The sequence below is a fragment of the Culex quinquefasciatus genome, chromosome 2 (genome assembly GCF_015732765.1).
Source record: "Culex quinquefasciatus strain JHB chromosome 2, VPISU_Cqui_1.0_pri_paternal, whole genome shotgun sequence".
Classification (NCBI taxonomy): domain Eukaryota; kingdom Metazoa; phylum Arthropoda; class Insecta; order Diptera; family Culicidae; genus Culex; species Culex quinquefasciatus.
In genome coordinates, this window is record NC_051862.1 from 88,153,198 (window position 1) to 88,170,459 (window position 17,262).

The 17,262-nt window shown below is 43.5% G+C and overlaps 5 protein-coding genes across 5 annotated transcripts; 3 read left to right on the top strand and 2 right to left on the bottom strand.

The window, feature by feature from the left end:
* The first annotated feature begins 1,632 nt into the window (after positions 1 to 1,632).
* LOC119767965 lies at positions 1,633 to 3,532 on the top strand. The gene is made up of 3 exons (XM_038258072.1): positions 1,633 to 1,743; positions 1,801 to 2,722; positions 2,781 to 3,532. The coding sequence occupies exons 2-3, from the start codon at positions 1,814 to 1,816 to the stop codon at positions 3,471 to 3,473; spliced, it is 1,602 nt and encodes a 533-aa protein (XP_038114000.1). The 5' UTR covers positions 1,633 to 1,743; positions 1,801 to 1,813; the 3' UTR covers positions 3,474 to 3,532.
* Positions 3,533 to 6,706: 3,174 nt separating this feature from the next.
* Positions 6,707 to 8,741, bottom strand: LOC6048300 (ATP-dependent RNA helicase abstrakt). The gene has a single exon (XM_001865203.2). It carries the CDS (start codon positions 8,638 to 8,640, stop codon positions 6,781 to 6,783), a length of 1,860 nt encoding a protein of 619 aa, XP_001865238.1. The 5' UTR covers positions 8,641 to 8,741; the 3' UTR covers positions 6,707 to 6,780.
* A 184-nt stretch (positions 8,742 to 8,925) lies between these two features.
* On the top strand, positions 8,926 to 10,544 carry LOC6048299 (zinc finger protein 501). The gene is made up of 3 exons (XM_001865202.2): positions 8,926 to 9,488; positions 9,544 to 9,705; positions 9,763 to 10,544. Exons 1-3 carry the CDS (start codon positions 9,022 to 9,024, stop codon positions 10,493 to 10,495), a joined length of 1,362 nt encoding a protein of 453 aa, XP_001865237.2. The 5' UTR covers positions 8,926 to 9,021; the 3' UTR covers positions 10,496 to 10,544.
* Positions 10,536 to 15,132, bottom strand: LOC6048298 (zinc finger protein 62). The gene is made up of 7 exons (XM_038250478.1): positions 15,037 to 15,132; positions 14,356 to 14,960; positions 13,544 to 14,299; positions 11,920 to 12,336; positions 11,630 to 11,878; positions 11,502 to 11,564; positions 10,536 to 11,445 (listed from the first exon to the last, which is right to left on the bottom strand). The coding sequence occupies exons 2-7, from the start codon at positions 14,949 to 14,951 to the stop codon at positions 10,596 to 10,598; spliced, it is 2,931 nt and encodes a 976-aa protein (XP_038106406.1). The 5' UTR covers positions 14,952 to 14,960; positions 15,037 to 15,132; the 3' UTR covers positions 10,536 to 10,595.
* Positions 15,085 to 17,220, top strand: LOC6048295 (zinc finger and SCAN domain-containing protein 12). The gene is made up of 3 exons (XM_038255020.1): positions 15,085 to 15,852; positions 15,917 to 15,979; positions 16,039 to 17,220. Exons 1-3 carry the CDS (start codon positions 15,254 to 15,256, stop codon positions 16,814 to 16,816), a joined length of 1,440 nt encoding a protein of 479 aa, XP_038110948.1. The 5' UTR covers positions 15,085 to 15,253; the 3' UTR covers positions 16,817 to 17,220.
* Positions 17,221 to 17,262: the final 42 nt, after the last annotated feature.

Here is a 17,262-nt window from a genome sequence, read left to right on the forward strand (position 1 = left end):
CAAAATGTTGTCTGTGATGTTCCTCTGGGCAAACTTCAATCATTCATTTTAGTTTGAGAAAGATATGGCCAATTTTGCACCTAATTCGACGCACAGCCAGAAAATATTCACACCTCAAATATGCACATATCAGAATGCACACCTCCTCTTCAACCCGCTTGCCTACTGTGGTGAGTGTCTAGGAGAAAAGCTATTATTGATTTGAAGCAAAGCTTTCGGGTGTGTCTTAGACAGTTTTTTTCTGCTGCAGTTTGAGGTGTGCACATTTGTGAAGAGTTTTCCACAACTTGCTCGATCGTCTAGAAATCGTTGTAATCTGCAATATGTTTGTTTGCTTTAAAATGAAAAAAAAGTGATCAGAAATGGTTTTTACTAGGGTTTTTAATCGTGTTTTTTACCGTTGTACATAAAAATTGACATATAGGGCTTTAATGCCACTCTAATCGAGTCCGTCCCATATAAGGCTTTCTAGGCTTAGTGGAAACAATATAATTTAACCCAAAAATGATGAATTTCTCGTCATAGTGTACTGATGCAAACAATGATCGAGCTCGAGCTGTCACAGCCCTGCGAAATATGTTGGCTGACATATCGGGCGGTCAGTCAAAAAAACTAGCTAAAAGTCACCTGACAAAAAACTTTTGCTAGAAAGAGATAGGAAACCTGATGCAAACAAACCTCCAGCTGTAATGTAAACATACTTTGCATGTGTTGGTAAATTTCTGACTAGAAAGCCTTATGTAAAAACAGCAAGCCGAGAAAAACGCATGTTAAATTTGTCCCGCCCATAAGGCTACGTGTTAGAATTTAACAAAAAAAATAGATTTTCTCCTGTTTACTAGAACAAAGTACTAAATTTTATTGAGTTTTCTGATAGTTTACATGATTTTGAACCAAACTGCATCTTCACCTCTAAATTGGGTACTAAAGCCATGTGTAAATTTTTATGTACAACGGTAAAAAACACGATTAAAAACCATTTCTGATCACTTTTTTTTCATTTTAATGCAAACATTTTTTTTGACAGGACAACATTTTTTTGATGGATCAACTATGGTCCCCTTGGAACGAGCTGTCAAGTAGGAGCTTTTCCGTCAAGAAGGATCGCGAGGTTAATTTTTCAAAATTGATTTCAAAATCCATTTTAAACTCTTTGTGGTCGTACAAAGGGTCATTGTACTCAGAAAAATAAGCTTTATCGCTGTAAACAATAATATCAGCAGTCTAAGCTTTATTTTAGAACCCAATTGACGAAATTACATATGGGACGGACTAGCTTCGAGCGGCATTTTAGTACCCAATTGAATCTGAACTCAAAACTAAAAAATCCCATACAAGTGTGTAAAAGTTAATTGAACAATGTGTAATACTGAATCTCAGTGTACAGCACATTGGCCCCAACCCAGTCACGAAATATTCTGCTAGAACGGTGGACCATTTTCTTCTAGAATGCTGTAAGAATATCCAGCTCTGTGAGAACTCTGCTAGAATCCTGTTAGAACGTCGCGACTGGGAAAATTCTGAGTATTCACTCAAATCTGACAGATGCCCCATTTACTCAATTATGAGTAAGCTTGGGTGTGACGAAAACTGAGTGATTTTGAACGTGCGTGTATCTTTTTCAAACCTGTCAAAATTTGATTTAATCTTTCATAAAAAATCTTCGTTGCGTGCACCATGGTGTGATTTCGACAGTTCAAACCGTGCAAACAGAATTTATAAAGAAATTCGTCACAAATTCTGGTAAAATTTCTTTTAATCTCCGTTTTCCCATGTTCCCCATAATCAACTCTCGAACAGTCCGCAGTAGACGATGAATTCGCCAACAGCCGTAGATGTTCCGTGCAACGGACCATGCCGAAAGCGGTTCCATCCGGCCGCCGTCAACATGGACCAGGTAACCGCCAGTTTACTGCTCACATCCGCTCGGCCCGCCGGACTTCTGTGGCTCTGTCCCGAGTGTCACCAGAGAGGCGAACTGCAGCCCAGAGCCGGCTCCGGAACCGACCTGCCCCCGGAGCTGTGGATCACAATCTTCCGGCACTTGAACACACGCTCCATGCTACGAGTGCGGTCAACCTGCCGCCGTTGGAAGGACATCGTCGATCAGAACGAATGCTTGAGAAAGGAGTTTTCCGTTGGTTTTGAAGGAAAAACCATGGACGAACACTTCCAGCCGGAGAACCTGTTGCAGGCAACACAAGCGGTTCTATTCAAGTCAACGATAACCTCTGTGAATGGCTGGTGGCCTTTGTTCGGCGCTGAACTGACGAACCTGCACTTGTCGAGATGTGAGATTGCTCTTCCAGTTTTGCTTGGAATGCTGAGGCACACTCCGAATCTTACGAGCTTGGGTCCGGGTAGCATCAATTACGCTTCCGTTGAAGAGGAAGAGATTGATTTTCGACTGGAGAAACTGGAACATCTTAACTGCGATGAAGTTTTCGACATTTACGAAAAGATTTTTCCTCGCTTGAGAAAGTTAGAGCTGTCATACGAACAAGAAGACGATGAAAGCGTGTGCCGATTGCTGCAGTCGGTTCAGGAAACGTTGAAGTTTCTGTTTTGCGACATAACGCCGTTTATGCTGGAACAGATGGCCCTTATGGACCGGCTTAGATTGACAGAGGCTGTAGTTCCTATAGCAGATGGCGACCAAGTCGTGCAGCTAAGTCGAATTCAGCCAACGATTGAAAAATTCCGCGCAACTGCTTCAAACGAGGTACGAAGAGTCTAAATTTCAATAGGATCTATTTGTATCGTTTCTTCCGTCTCCACAGGCTCTCTGCAAAATCGCCCGGAATCTTACCAACCTGAAGGAAATCTCTGTCGTGCTGGAAGAGTTAGAAAATCTGGAGCCCACGTTCTCGGCTGAAATGCCTCAGCTGACGTTGCTACATCTAGAGGGGCTGGAAGAGATCAGTTTAAACTTGAAACACTTCAAAGGGGCCAATTTGATCAACTTGAAGTTCGAGTTATTTCGCTTCACCAAGGACAGCTTGCGAACTTGCCTGACTAATTATCCAAATCTCCTAGAGCTGGAATTGGGTAATTGTTCGCTGGAAAGTTGGTCAGACATTTTCGAGGCTCGTCTGGAATCGCTGCGCCGTTTGAGTCTGTGGAACGTTAAGGTGGCGCAAAATGTCATGAATGTTCCGCGGAACCTGCCCTGTTTGAACGAACTGAAGTTGTCCTTGTGCAACATTTCCGCAGACATGCTCGTTGAGTTGCTTCTTCGCTGTCCTCGGCTGGAGAAGTTGGCTTTTAATGTGATGGATACGATTGACAACGAATTTGTTCGGGGTTTGGGTCGGTTTCCCCAACTGAAACAGCTTACCATTCACTACTGCGCCATCACGTACGAGGCACTGGAATTGATTGTTGAAAATCATTCCCATCTGATAGTTGATATACGTTCTAAGTATATCCCCGATACAACCTTGAGTATGTTGAAGTACGTTACTCGGTCATGAAGCAAGTGTCTCTCTCTTAAATATCATTTAAATAAAATGTGATGAATTCGGACTTTAAAGTTATTTTTTTTTTCTTTTTTTGCTCACCCAGCTGAGCATACAAACATCCAGGTGAGGAACATACTGGAAGGAGCGCAACTACATCCGTAATGCTGTTAGATCAATCGAATTGTATGGTCAAATAGTAATGCTCCGATATTCCTTGCAAGTGTCCTATTTTTTCATCCATACGTTGGCTTGGTTGCTGGTGGATTGTGGGAACGGCTCGTAATCCTTTGACCAGCGAGGATCCAAAAGTCAACACGGCTAAAAGAAAGGGCACGCCATTGCACTATGGGGTTTCAGGCGGCCATAAATCGAAAAACCGACATACTCTAATTATTTTTTTGGTATTTTTTTTCGAAAATAAACATTCTAACTAAGAAAAATCCGGAGTTTGAAAGTTGTAGGTTCAAAATTCACTGAATTGCAGACCTTCAAAGGCGAAAATGGTAAGAAAAACATGTTTTTTGACAAAAAAATGATTATTTTTCATAGTTGTACTGTGTAGCTGTTTATGTATTTTTTCCTGCATCATTATATATATTCAGAAAGGTAATTGATTCAACTTTTCAATAACATTTTACAAACACACTTTTACAGGCTAAAAAAAATAATAAAAATCAAAAAAGATGGATTTTTATTCAAAATTTAGTTTTTTTCAACTTTGTTAATGGAGTACTTTTTTTGTGTGCATTTGTGCGATCTGAAAATTTTGCAGCTTAAAATTTGAACTATGTCCTAACTTGTCTCCAAATTTCAAAGTGCACTTATGTGCACTTTTTGAGTTAGGCCATTTTGAACATTTTGATTCATGCAAGAAAATTAATGATTTCGCGTATACGCTTGGTTAAAATCACATTATTTACCTGCGGAGGCAGAAATGACGTACCTGCTATGTATGTTTTGAAATTGATTTGATATTCATGACTTTGTTGGTACCCTAAGTACGTTTAATAAAATTAGAAATTCCTATTCTAAGTATTTTACAGAAACGATTCGTCGAATATTCATATCAGTTCGTTGTTGTGTTCTTTTGAAAGTATGGATAATAATACCATAGTGTCCCTGTACGATATAACGAAGCACTATTCTGAAAACGTGAGAACTGCTTTCGAGTATATTTGTAAGAATTACAACATTGCAGAACCATCACATGATCAACTCAGGAAAAACCCACAGAGGAAAAACTACGCATGCTGTTCTGTAGCTTCAAAACGAGGTATACAAAAGCCCATAGAAGAAGTTCATATTTGAAGTAATCTAAAGACAATCGGTTACATAGTGATTTTGATTTAGAAGAATTTATCGTGGAAAACGTGAATTTTGCTAGTGGATCAACCAAAAACGTGGACGAGAATCCATACAATGTTCCATAAAATAAACCGTCTAAAATTCTTAAACACCGCAAAAATCAAATTTTAATTGGAGAAGGATGGGGGTCTTCAAAGAGAGGTGGATTTAAACTCAAGAAAAAGAGGAGGGAGATTGAACGTAAATCAGAAACATTAACATAGCATAAACCGCCATTCCGTGCATCAAATAGACAGAGCAAGAATATTAAAATTCACCACTTTAATGCATGTGGCCTCAAATATATGGAAAAATCGAAAATTAAACTTTTTTTTTGGAAAAATATCAAAATTCATTTGTTTTCATTATACTAAGTACAAACAGCACAAAAAAGTCACAAAAAAGCAAAAAAATATTTTTGGCCGCTCGCTTATATGGAAATACCCCATAGTGCATTGTGGGATCGGGAAATAATTTATGATTGTAGACGGTATTGTTTTGATTCGCTGCATGTTGATGTTGAACAAACTGTTGTGGATTTACTTGAAAAATCGCTGAAGGGGGTTTCTCTTCAATCCATTTTCAGCTACTATTTTTCCTTTGTTTTACCATTTTTTTAAAACGGCTTCACCATTAGATTTTGATCTTATAACTTATAACTGTTAACAACAATTGTGACTCTCAATGTGGTAGCGATTTCAAGTTCTGTCTGGGGTTCTGTTTATCATTTGCCAATTCTTTGTTGAATTACACTCAAACCCCGATGGTTTGACACCAACTGTTGTCAAACGAACGGGGTCACTTTTTAGTTTGACATCCATTTTACGCGGAGCTCACACACACTACCAAACGTTTGTTTTGATAGTGTGCGTGAGCGCCGTGTAAATGTGACAGTTCGACACTTTTTAGTTTGCCTTAGACCAACCAACGGAGTACAAACTAAAAAAGTGACCAGCCACCGGGGGTTGAGTGTACTTATTTAATTGTGTATTTGGATAATTTTTCATATGCCCTATAAGATTTCATTAATGTAATCTAAGCTTGCTAGTTATCTCTATGTATTAACTATTGTCTATTTCTACATCTACTGCATAACGTTTTTACTGTTTACTATTTACAATTGTATTGTATACAATACCGGAACCTGTGGTGTAGGGGTAAGCGTGATTGCCTCTCACCCAATCGGCTTGGGTTCGATCCCAGACGGTCCCGGTGGCATTTTTCGAGACGAGATTTGTCTGATCACGCCTTCCGTCGGACGGGGAAGTAAATATTGGCCCCGGTCTAACCTAGAGGTTAGGTCGATAGCTCAGTCCAGGTGTGGGAGTCGTCTCCCTGGGTCCTGCCTCGGTGGAGTCGCTGGTAGGCAGTTGGACTAACAATCCAAAGGTCGTCAGTTCGAATCCCGGGGTGGATGGAAGCTAAGGTGTTAAAAGAGGTTTGAGATTGCCTCAACAATCAAGCCTTCGGACACCTAGTTTCGAGTAGGAATCTCGCAATCGAGAACGCCAAGGCAATGCTGTAGAGCGGATAATTTGATTTTTTTTTTTGAGAAATATACCTATTAACATCGTCCGTTATCGTCGATAAAATTATTGCCGATAGAATTATCGGAATAACGATAACGATAGATTATCGTTATCGGCCCGACGATAACGATAACCATTATGGTTAATTGCTGCAAATCTTTCAGCTCTTTCATACTTTTTTTTCGGAGAGTATGGGGATTGAAGGAGCATCAATTAATCAAATCATGAATTGCTAACTGTGTGAATAGGGAAATGTGAATCACAGAGGCAAAAAAGCAGCACAAAATTACAATGTAAGGTTTGTCGGACTGTTTCACAAATCAACATCATGAATAAATCGATGTGAATACTTTGAGTAAGGAAGACTAACAGTTTTGCTTAATTATTTTATTTCATAAGCATACAATTTATTCCGTCTCAAATATAGTTTAAAATACACCTTAAACCTAATAATCCGCCGCAGTATTCGACAGATAGTCCCTCCGCCCGATGTTGGACGCCTGTTTGCTCTGGATGGCCTCCAGCTTGGGACACTCGGTGATACGATGGCCAAGACCGCCACAATAGCTGCACCCATCGCCCAGGTCGGCGTACTGTTCCGTCTCGGAACAGAGCTCCGCGAGAAACGGGGGCACTTTCTGTTTGGCCTCAAGCAGCAGATGTTTCAGATCTAACAGCACGTACTGTTCGGTGGCCTTGTTGATGAACGTCGTCGCGAGGCCTTTCGAGCCGGAACGACCCGTACGACCGATTCGATGGACGTAGTTTTCGATGTCGTCCGGCATGTCGTAGTTTATGACGTGCTGCACGTCGGGGAAATCTAAACCTTTGGAGGCGACGTCCGTGGCCACGAGGACGTCCTTTTCCTGGGTGCGAAATCCCTCTACGGAGCGGTAACGTTCCTCTTGGTCTTTTCCACCGTGAATGGCCACCGCTTCGACGCCCTTCATGAGCAGATACTCGTGGATTGCGTCGACGTCCTGTTTCTTTTCTGCGAAAATTAAGACGGGTGGAGGCGTTTTCTGTAAGCAGTCCAGCAGGTAGACGACCTTTGCTTCCTGCTTCACGTACTCCACGTCCTGGGTGACGTTCATCGAGGCCGCTCCCGCTCGTCCGACATTGATCGTGACTGGTTTTACCAGAGCGGATTTGGCAAAGTTTTGAATCTTCTTGGGCATAGTGGCGGAGAAGAGCAACGTTTGGCGTTGACCTTTGAAGTAGGAAAAGATGGTTCGCACGTCCTCCTCGAAGCCCATGTCAATCATTCGGTCCGCTTCGTCCATGCACAGATAGCGGCACACGTCCAGCTTGACCAGCTTTTTGTCTAGCATGTCCATTAGGCGGCCCGGAGTGGCAACCATGATGTGGCAGCCCTGCTGGATGACTGCGAGCGCTTCGTTCACGGGAACTCCTCCGATGGCCAGCGCGGATCGGATCTCCGGCATTCCGGCCTGCTGCAGATGCTGACAGTAGTACTGCACGATGTCGAACGTTTGCTTGGCCAATTCTCGCGACGGACAAATGATCAGTCCGTACGGACCTTCCTTGGCCATGAAGGGCAGGCGGATTTCCTGCTCCAGCGAAAACATCACAATCGGAAGAACGAATACGAGCGTTTTGCCGGATCCGGTGAAGGCGATCCCAATAAGATCCCGCCCGGCGAGTACCGCTGGAATGCCCTGCACCTGAATCGGAGACGGCTTCCGGATGTTACGCTTTTCCAACCCTGCCAGAATCGACTTGGGAAACTTCATCTCCCGGAAGGTGCAAATCGGAGGCGGGACGTTTTCACCATCCACCAGAATGCGCATCCGTTCCCGGACCTTCTCGTGAGACACGTCCGCCCTGGCCAGAATGTACCGCGGCGGCTTCCAGCTCGTTTTTATCGGATCCTCGTACTGAATGCCCTTGGCCAACTCGGCCACACCCATAAGCGCTTTCTTCTCGGCCACACTCTCCAGGATCTTCTCCTCCTCCTTCAGCTGCTTCTCCACGGCGCTAATCTTCTTCGCCTCGGCAATCTTCTTCAGCTCCGTGTGCTGGTCCAGCAGGCTGATGTTGAACTTCCGGCCCCAGGCCTCCTCGGCATTTTCCTCGTCGTGTTCGTTCTCGCTGGACGATTTGCCCACGTTCGAGGCCTCCGCCGTGAGCTGCACGATCCGGCCCATCTTGAGCAGCTGCTGCTTCTTGCGCTCCTTGACTGGAACGTACGGCACGTACTTGTCGTCGTCTTCCGCGTCACTTTCCGCCGATTCCTTGGACTCGCGGCGGTACCGCTTGACGGGGGGAGGCGCCGCCGATGCCATCGCTGGATTTGCGCTTAGATAATTAAATTCACTTGTTGAAAAAACACGATTTCGCAAAACTAATTCGTTTTGCGAACTCCAAACAGAAATATTTGTTTACAAACATGACAGTTCAGAAATTACACTCTGAAAAGTTTGAAGCGATTTGCAATCTGAACACGTTTAGAAAAAAGTAGTCATTTAATTTGTTTTCGATCTATTTGGAGAAAAACAATTCAGCGTGCAAACCTTTTTTCGAGCTAATATGAAATTTGAGGTAATCTTTTTTAAACGTACAAAACAAAATTAAATAATTTTGTTTGCCAACAACTTTTGAAACAGATTGAAAGCATTCTCTGAAAAATTCCACAAAATCATAGAACTGAAAATCTTTACTAAACAATGTCCCCTTCCGGCGAGGCCAACGCCCTTTGCCGTGTTTGTGCCGTCCCGTTCGAGCCCAGCACCATGTTCCGGCTGTTTAACGAGCGGAATGACCCACTGCCCATAGCGGAAGCCTTCTGGAGAGTGTCGGAAATCGAAATCCAGGTGGATGATTCAAGATTTCCGCAAAGTTGTTGCATCCGGTGCCGGGACCGGTTGCAGGAAGTGGAGGATTTGAGGGTGCTGTGCCTGGAATCGGACCGGAAGTTGCGCAAAATGATTGGCTTGAGGAAGAAAGACGGAGATATCGAAATGGGGGACACGGACGCGATTGCCAAGGTGGAGTTGGTTGAAGCTTACGAACCTGAGTCGTTCTGGGATGATATGGAAGATAGATTTGAATCCAGCGAGGAGGAAAGCAAATCGAAAGATTTGCCTGGAATTGAGTCATCCCGAAGGAGCAGTCACAGAATGAAATCTGAAATGTATGATAATTTCGAATAGGTACTTGAAACATTAGGATAAAAATACCTTTTTTAGGAAATTATCTGACGAGCAATTGAAGGAATCAGATTCTGATAAGGATACTAATAACGGAAATGATTCGGACTATGATCCAGATAATGAAACAGTTAAATACAAAAAAAGGCGAGGCAAGAACAAGCCTAGAAAGAAACGAGAACCTAAACCACCAAAGACTGAGTATACTGTTGTCTTATTTTAAAAGTGAATAAATAATCAACAACTCTTTATTTCAAGCAATGACAACGAACCGCCTAAAGAGAAGCCGCCGAGAAAACCCAAATCGTTCCAGTGCCCCTGGTGCGGCCGAATCTTCAAGGAAAGCAGAAACCTCAGAGAGCACGAAACGAGCCACTTCCCGGACAGAAAGAACCACAAATGCCCCATCTGCTCGCAAGAGTTCGCCCGTCGAAACTACTACCTTCGACACATGAAAATGCACCAAACGGAGAACCAATTCAAATGCAATGAGTGTAACAAAGCGTTCAGTTTCGAAAAGCAGCTGCAGGAGCACATCGGCGTGACGCACCGCCGCGAGCGTTCCCACCAGTGCAAAGAATGCCCCAAAACGTACGTAACCGCTGCGGCGTTGTACAGTCACGTGCAAGCGATCCACAAGCAAAACTTCCGCTTCAAGTGCGACGTCTGCTTCCGATCGTTTCTAACGAGTACCGATCTGGAGCGGCACAAGGATCGGCACCGGGGCATCAAAAAGAGCGCGTGTCCGCACTGCGACAACAAGTACGAGTCGAACAACTACCTTAGGCAGCACATTGCTGAGAGGCACCCGGAAACGCTGGAAAAGCTGTCCCGGTGTCAGTACTGCGGGCTGGGCTACAACACGGACAGTCACTATCGGCAGCACGTGGCCAAAAAGCATCCGAAACACTTACCGGAGCTCGACCAGTGGTTGAAAGCGAAGCGGGGTGTGGTTGTTCAACCAGCTCCGGCGGAGCTTGAGCAGTCTTGAGAAGAATGTTGTTATATTTGCAATACAAAATAAACTAAAATAAATTTGAGACAGTGGTTTTATTATCGACATCACTTTTACAAAATAAAACGCCATACATTTAATTAATACTAGTCTTTTCAGGGAAAGACGCAGCCGTTTCCTGACACGGTGTGGGTTCCGCACTGGCAACGGCGTCAACGACCGGTATGGCCTGCTTTCCGGGAAACATCAACGCCTCGCGCTTTGCCTTCATCCACACATCGAACTCTGCCAAATGCTCCGCATGCCGCTTGACGATATGCTTTCGATAGTATCCGTCCGAGCTGTAACCGACGCCGCAATACTGACACCGGGTGAGATTCGGCACCGTTTCCGGATGCTTCTCGGCAATGTGCTGCAGTACGTACGCCTTAAACTCGTACTTGTTGCCACAGTGCGGACACTGGTTCAACTTGATGCCCTTGTGGCTGTTCATGTGGCGCTCGTAGCCGTACTTGCACACGAACTGTCGCATGCAAATGTCGCACTTCATCGTTTTCTTCTTGATGCCCTCGTGGATCGTTCGGACGTGCATGAACAGCGACGATGCCCGGGGATACGTTTTCGGGCAGAACTTGCACGCGAAAGGACGCTCGCCGCGGTGCCGTATCTGGATGTGCTGGGTGAGCAGCTTTTCCAGGTAGAATGATTTGTCACATTCGTTGCATTTGAACTGTCCCTCCGTTTCGTGCCGTTTCAGGTGCAATTTGTAGTTGTTCCGCCGAGCAAACTCCATCAAGCAAATCTCGCATTTGAAGCGCTTTTCATTCGAGTGGGATGTTTCGTGTTCTCGCAGGGCAAACAGAGATTTGTACACTTTCCCGCACACTATGCAACATAGTGATTCCTGCTGGACCTTTTCCTTCTTTTCTTTCTTTTTCCGCTCCTTCTCCTCCTCCGGGTCTGCGTTAGGATCTCGATTTTTGGGTCTAAAAGACAAATTATTAGTAGCGAAAAACCTCATGATAAATTTTAATATGCTTACTTTGGACCACGCTTTTTATAAACTTTTGGAATGGCTTCCAATGCTGGATCTCGGATCTTGGGTCTGAATAAAAAAAAAATCAAAACTTAGTAGATTCAAGTACTTCAATCAAAGATATGATTACTTACTTCCGACCGCGCTTTTTCGGGATTTTAGGTTCATCACTGATAATCTCCTCTCTCCTTTTTCTCCCAACCTTTTTCGGACTGTTTTTCGCCATAAAATCTGGATCTTCATCCGGGTCATCCTCTGAAAAGCAATCTCTTTCCTCCATTTTCGTCCTACTCTCAGACCTTTCTCTCTTCGCTTTCCTGGATTTCAAAGGTTTTTCATCGTCCGATGATTCACTCCGGCTATCATCCGAATCCAGCTGGTTCCCGTATCATCCCACTGAGAGTACGATTCGTCCAGTTCCAACATTTCCACCTTCGGAATCGCATCCACATCATTCCCGTTTTGTTCCTCACTGTCCTCCTCCTCCTTCACCGTAATGCCAATCATTTTGCGCAACTTCTGGTCCGATTCCTGGCACAACGACCTCAAATCTTCCACCTCCTGCAACCTGTCCCGACACCGTTGGCAGCAACTTTTCGGAAGTTTCGAATCCCCGACCTGGATGGCGATTCCGGACACCTGCAGGAAGATCTCCGCCAGCGCCAGCGGCCTATCCGCGTCGTCAAACAGCCGGAACATGGCGGAGTCGTCGGCCGGGTTGGCACAAACCCGGCACAGGAGCAGGGCCTCGACGGAAGACATGGTAGCGGGCGGAGAAAGTCGGCCTCGGCAGCACGGGCTTGTCGAACGGGAGAATCTGTTTACCAACGAGCCGAGTTGGCTTTGTTTGTGCACGGTTACTGGACGTTGATCAGATTGTGACATAAATGCCAGGGTATACGTTAAACAAATACTCCGTTTTATAAATGTTTATTTAGAATTTATCGTGTACGAAATGTCAAAAAATTATTTAAATTAAATGATGAAAATCAATTTTTCTAAAATTCATTTTAAAAACATCTTAACAATAAATTAAAAAAGGGCGATTTTGCTTTCAAAAATAAACTATATTCTTATGTGTACTTAAATTGGCAACCTGATCCGAGATTTTAATTGGGTACTAAAGCCCTACACTGAAAGTCCGACCATGGTAATTTTAAGAACATTTGCTAAAAATGCTGCTTATTAAATTAACTGCGGCTTTTTTGTAAAAGTAAACGCAAATATGGTAAAATGAACCATGCTTCCACAAAATTGCATGGTAGCAATTACGAAATCATTATCATTCTCTCCATATTGGAGGGTTAAAATTACCATACCGCTCACGACATAGTAAAACTGACTGCGTTAATCAGTCAATCCAAGCACGGAATGTTTTTAGCCAAAATACGTCGGTGCGTGTTCTCAATTTAACCCTACAATATGGTAGCAACTACCATGGTTGGGTTTTCAGTGTATGTAAATTTTTATGTACAACCTAGTGTACAACGGTAAAAAACACGATTAAAAACCATTTCTGATCACTTTTTTTCATTTTAATGCGATTTTTTTTTACAAGACAACATTTTTTCGATGGATCAACTATGGTCCCCTTGGAACGAGCTGTCAAGTAGGAGCTTTTCTGTCAAGAAGGACCGCGAGGATAATTTTTCAAAATTGATTTAAAAATCCATTTTAAACTCTATGTGGTCGTACAAAGGGTCATTGTACTCACAAAAATAAGCGTTATCGCTGTAAACAATAATATCAGAAATCCAAGCTTCATTTTAGGACCCAATTCTTTTCTTGGATCCAATTGCTTAAACAGCAGGGACTAGAACTACGAGCAACAAATCAAAGATGTGAATGTAGCTATATTAAAACCAAATTTTGGTTCATTTATTTGACTTTTTCACTCACAAAACATAAAATCAGTCTAAAATCAAGTGTATCACAATCAAAAATAAATATAAGCATAATAAAACTAATAATGCTGCAACTTAAATATCAAATTAAAAATTAATAATGTATAAGTTAAATCAATAAAATAAAATCCACAAAAATATGACTAGCTCTTTGAGATCAACCTACGCCAAGCGGGCCCCATCGCCTTCCGCTTCGCCTTCAACCAGAGCTCAAACGCCTCGAAGTGCTCCGGATGCTTCGCCGCCACGTGCTTCCGGTAGTGACTGTCGGCACTGTACGGAGCGCCACAGTACTGGCACTGGGGCAGATCGTGCGCCCGTTCCGGATGCCGCTGGGCAATGTGCTGCTGGAGATAGTTGTTGGACTCGTAACGCTTCGCACAGTGCGGACACTGGCTTGTTTTGATGCCGTTGTGGCGGTTTTTGTGTCGTTCCAGACAGTTTTTGGAGTAGAACGTGCGCAAGCAGATGTCACACTTGAAGGGTTGCTTCTTCTCGTGATTGATTTTAACGTGGGCGTACAGGGACGAGGCGCGTGCGTAGGCCGCGTTTGGACACAGTTTGCATTTGAAGGGACGATCTCCGACGTGTTTTATGCGAATGTGCTCCTGCAGTAGCTTGTCCGCGTGGAAGGCTTTGTCACATTCGTTGCATTTGAATTGGCCCTCGGTTTCGTGCATGTTGATGTGGCGTTTGTAGTAATCACGTCGACCGAATTCCTTCGGGCAAATGTGGCATTTCCAGGCTTTTTCTGGCGAATGAGTTGTTTCGTGTTCCTTCAGAGAGTGCAAAGATTTGAAAGTACGACCACACGAAGCACATTGATATGTTTTGGGCAACTTGCGTTTAGTTGTCTTTTTCAAGCCATCGTTATTTGGCTCGGAGACTAGATGCTTTGGTCTAGAAAAGAGTGCAAAGTTAGACGTGCTCTAAATTCTATTAATCTTGATACTTACTTTCGACCACGTTTTTTAGGTTGCGATACAGATTCTTTTCTCTTGGTTGTACTCTTTGGCTTTTCTAATATGGTTTCATGTTCTGAGTTATCATTATCCGGCTCGATACGCATTACTTCATCCTCTAGATTGAGCAATACGTTTGACTCTTCGGCATTTTCATTATCGATATATTCAGGCTTTGTTTCATTTGGAATGAGTTCCTCTAATTCCTCCTCAATGTGAACCATTTCGTTTTGTTCATCATCAGAACCGGCCACGATTCCACTATCTTCCCAGCACGACTGTGAAAGCTGAAGTATTTCCAGCTTAAGAATAGTTCCGGCGTCACTTCCGTCTATAATTTTTCTCAGCTTTCGATCCGACTCCTGGCACAAGTCCCGCAAATCCGCCACCTCTTGTAGCCGTTGCTTACAGCCCTGGCAGCAGCTTTCCGGAAGCTTGAAATCGACATCACGATCCTCGATGCCGGACACCAGCCAGAAGATGTCGGCCAGTTCCGCATCGTCAAACAGCCGGAACATGGTGCAGATTTCGAACGGGTTGGCGCAAACGCGGCATAGCTCTAGTTCCTGCTCGTCGCCCTCGGAGGACATGACCGGTGCCTGCCGGAGGATTTTGATTGGATGCTTCAGTTATGTTGAGAAAATTTTAAAGAAATAATCGACAAACAACATTTACCTTCGCAGAAATCGAAAATATTGATGTTTTTACACAGTCAAATAATACTACTCAAGCTGTTTTCATGAATGAAACTGCTTAAACTCAGCGTGTTTGCTGTCAGAATTAGAGAAATTTGTTTGTAAACAGGATTAGTGGACCTGATATAAATTTGAATTTTATTTGCTTATGATATCCAGTTAGCTCATACTTTTACCAGAAAAAGGAAGTAATCACAATGCCCCTTTGCCGGGTTTGCGCCATCCCGGCCGACGACTCCGCCATGTTCCGGCTGTTTGACGATGCGGAGGGGCCGCTGGAGCTGGCCGAGATCTTCCTGCAAGTGTCTGGAATCGCCATCCAGGTTGGGGATTCTAAACTTCCCAAATGCTGCTGCCAACGATGCCGGAACCGGCTGCAAGAGGTGGAAGATTTGAGGGCGTTGTGCCAGGAATCGGACCGGAAGTTACGCAAAATGATTGGCATTACGGTAAAGGAAGAGGAAGAAAGTGAGGAGCTATATGGAAATGACGGTCGTGCGATTCCGAAAGTGGAAATGCTGGAACTTGATGAATCTTACTCTCACTGGGATGACATGGGGAATCAGTTGGATTTTGACGATGGCCGGAGGGAATGTAATGATGATGATAAACCGTTTGATTTTTTACAAAACAAGAGAGACGAAACAAATATGGCCACGATTGGTATTTCGGAAAATGTAGAAAAGTGTTATTTCTCAGACGACAGTAAAGATGGAGATCCCGACTTTACAGCAGAGAAAACTTCTCAAAATACGGGTAGAAAGAAAAAGGAAGACCTCAAAAAGCGTGGAAGAAAGTAGGTAGTCGTTTTTTTCAGTTGGAAAACATTAATATTATATCGATTGTGTTGATTGTTTCAGACCCAAAATCCAAGATCCCGCCCAAGAAGCTCAACCAAAGGTTCTCAAAAAGCGTGGTCGAAAGTATGCTTTTCAAAATGTATCAAAGAGTTATTTGCTAATAATTTGAACTTTTATTTTAGACCCAAAATCCGGGATCCAAACGCAGACCCGAAGGAGGAAAAGCAAAAGAAAAAGGCATCGGAATCGCTTTGCTGTACTGCGTGCGGTAAAGTTTACAAATCGCTGTTTGCCCTGCGAGAACACGAGACAACTCATACATTAGAAAAGAGGTTCAAATGTGAAATTTGCGGAATGGAATTCGGCAAGCGAACCATATTTATCTTGCACGTTAAACGACATGAAACGGAGGGAAAATTCAAGTGCAGCGAATGTGAAAAGGCATTCCATACGGAAAAGCTGCTCAACCAGCACATTCAGATTAGACATCGTGGCGAACGCCCTTTCCACTGCAAGTTGTGTCCAAAAACGTATCCCCGAGCATCTTCGTTGTATGTGCACGTCCAGACATTCCACGAGAAGATTAAGAAAAAGATATACAAATGTGATATTTGTACAAGATCGTTCGTGAATCGACACGGTTATGAACGTCACATGAACAGCCATCAAGGCTTGAAACTCAATCAATGCCCCCATTGTGGTAACAAGTACGAGTTTAGGGCGTATCTGCTGCAGCACATTGCCGAGAAACATCCGGAAACGGTGCCGAATCTCACCCGGTGTCAATACTGTGGATTGGGATACAGCACGGATGGATACTACCGGAAACACATCGTCAAGAGACATCCGGAACATTTGACACTGTTTGATCAGTTGATGAAGGAAAAACGAGAAGCGATACTAGCGGGAATGCCGACGACAACTGTTACGAGTCAGGAAACCGGTGGTTCTTTCAGTTAAAGCTGTTGTCGTTATAGTGGTATACGCACTTCGGAAGGAACCGGTCAAGAAAAGAAATCAAATGGGCAGCAGCGGCAGTGAAAGCAAGCCAGAGAGGGTGAAGAAAAGCTCCAAGAAATCGTTGCCGCTCCTTGTTCTACTGTTCGTAAAGCTGTTTCTTGACCCCTTTCCTTCCGATCTGCGTACTAGCCTTATAGGTAAAACCAACAGGTTAAAATGCATTAAGCCCAAAAGTTATGCCGGTATAATCTTGAGGAAAACAATATGCTCTCTTGTTCACTTTCTTACCCAGTTTGTCTTCTGAGAAAAATTCTGTTTATAAATATTTAGATTACAATAATTTTAATTTTTATGAGTGGCTAATGTAAATTTTAAAAATTGTTCCATTGCTAGTTATGTTGAAAGGCGATTGCATAATTTGTAGATCAGATAATTCACAGTCCACT

What these genes read in the sequence shown, in the direction of transcription:
- LOC6048295 (XM_038255020.1), top strand. Translation starts at nt 15,254, where the DNA reads ATGCCCCTTTGCCGGGTTTGCGCCATCCCGGCCGACGACTCCGCCATG. An exon ending in CTCAAAAAGCGTGGAAGAAA is followed by an intron (nt 15,853 to 15,916) that starts GTAGGTAGTCGT and finishes TGATTGTTTCAG; the next exon opens with ACCCAAAATCCAAGATCCCG. An exon ending in CTCAAAAAGCGTGGTCGAAA is followed by an intron (nt 15,980 to 16,038) that starts GTATGCTTTTCA and finishes CTTTTATTTTAG; the next exon opens with ACCCAAAATCCGGGATCCAA.
- LOC6048299 (XM_001865202.2), top strand. Translation starts at nt 9,022, where the DNA reads ATGTCCCCTTCCGGCGAGGCCAACGCCCTTTGCCGTGTTTGTGCCGTC. An exon ending in CACAGAATGAAATCTGAAAT is followed by an intron (nt 9,489 to 9,543) that starts GTATGATAATTT and finishes TACCTTTTTTAG; the next exon opens with GAAATTATCTGACGAGCAAT. An exon ending in CCTAAACCACCAAAGACTGA is followed by an intron (nt 9,706 to 9,762) that starts GTATACTGTTGT and finishes CTTTATTTCAAG; the next exon opens with CAATGACAACGAACCGCCTA.
- LOC6048300 (XM_001865203.2), bottom strand. Translation starts at nt 8,640, where the DNA reads ATGGCATCGGCGGCGCCTCCCCCCGTCAAGCGGTACCGCCGCGAGTCC.
- LOC6048298 (XM_038250478.1), bottom strand. Translation starts at nt 14,951, where the DNA reads ATGTCCTCCGAGGGCGACGAGCAGGAACTAGAGCTATGCCGCGTTTGC. An exon ending in CCTAAAAAACGTGGTCGAAA is followed by an intron (nt 14,300 to 14,355) that starts GTAAGTATCAAG and finishes ACTCTTTTCTAG; the next exon opens with ACCAAAGCATCTAGTCTCCG. An exon ending in AGGTTGATCTCAAAGAGCTA is followed by an intron (nt 12,337 to 13,543) that starts GTCATATTTTTG and finishes GCACAAACAAAG; the next exon opens with CCAACTCGGCTCGTTGGTAA.
- LOC119767965 (XM_038258072.1), top strand. Translation starts at nt 1,814, where the DNA reads ATGAATTCGCCAACAGCCGTAGATGTTCCGTGCAACGGACCATGCCGA. An exon ending in GCGCAACTGCTTCAAACGAG is followed by an intron (nt 2,723 to 2,780) that starts GTACGAAGAGTC and finishes CCGTCTCCACAG; the next exon opens with GCTCTCTGCAAAATCGCCCG.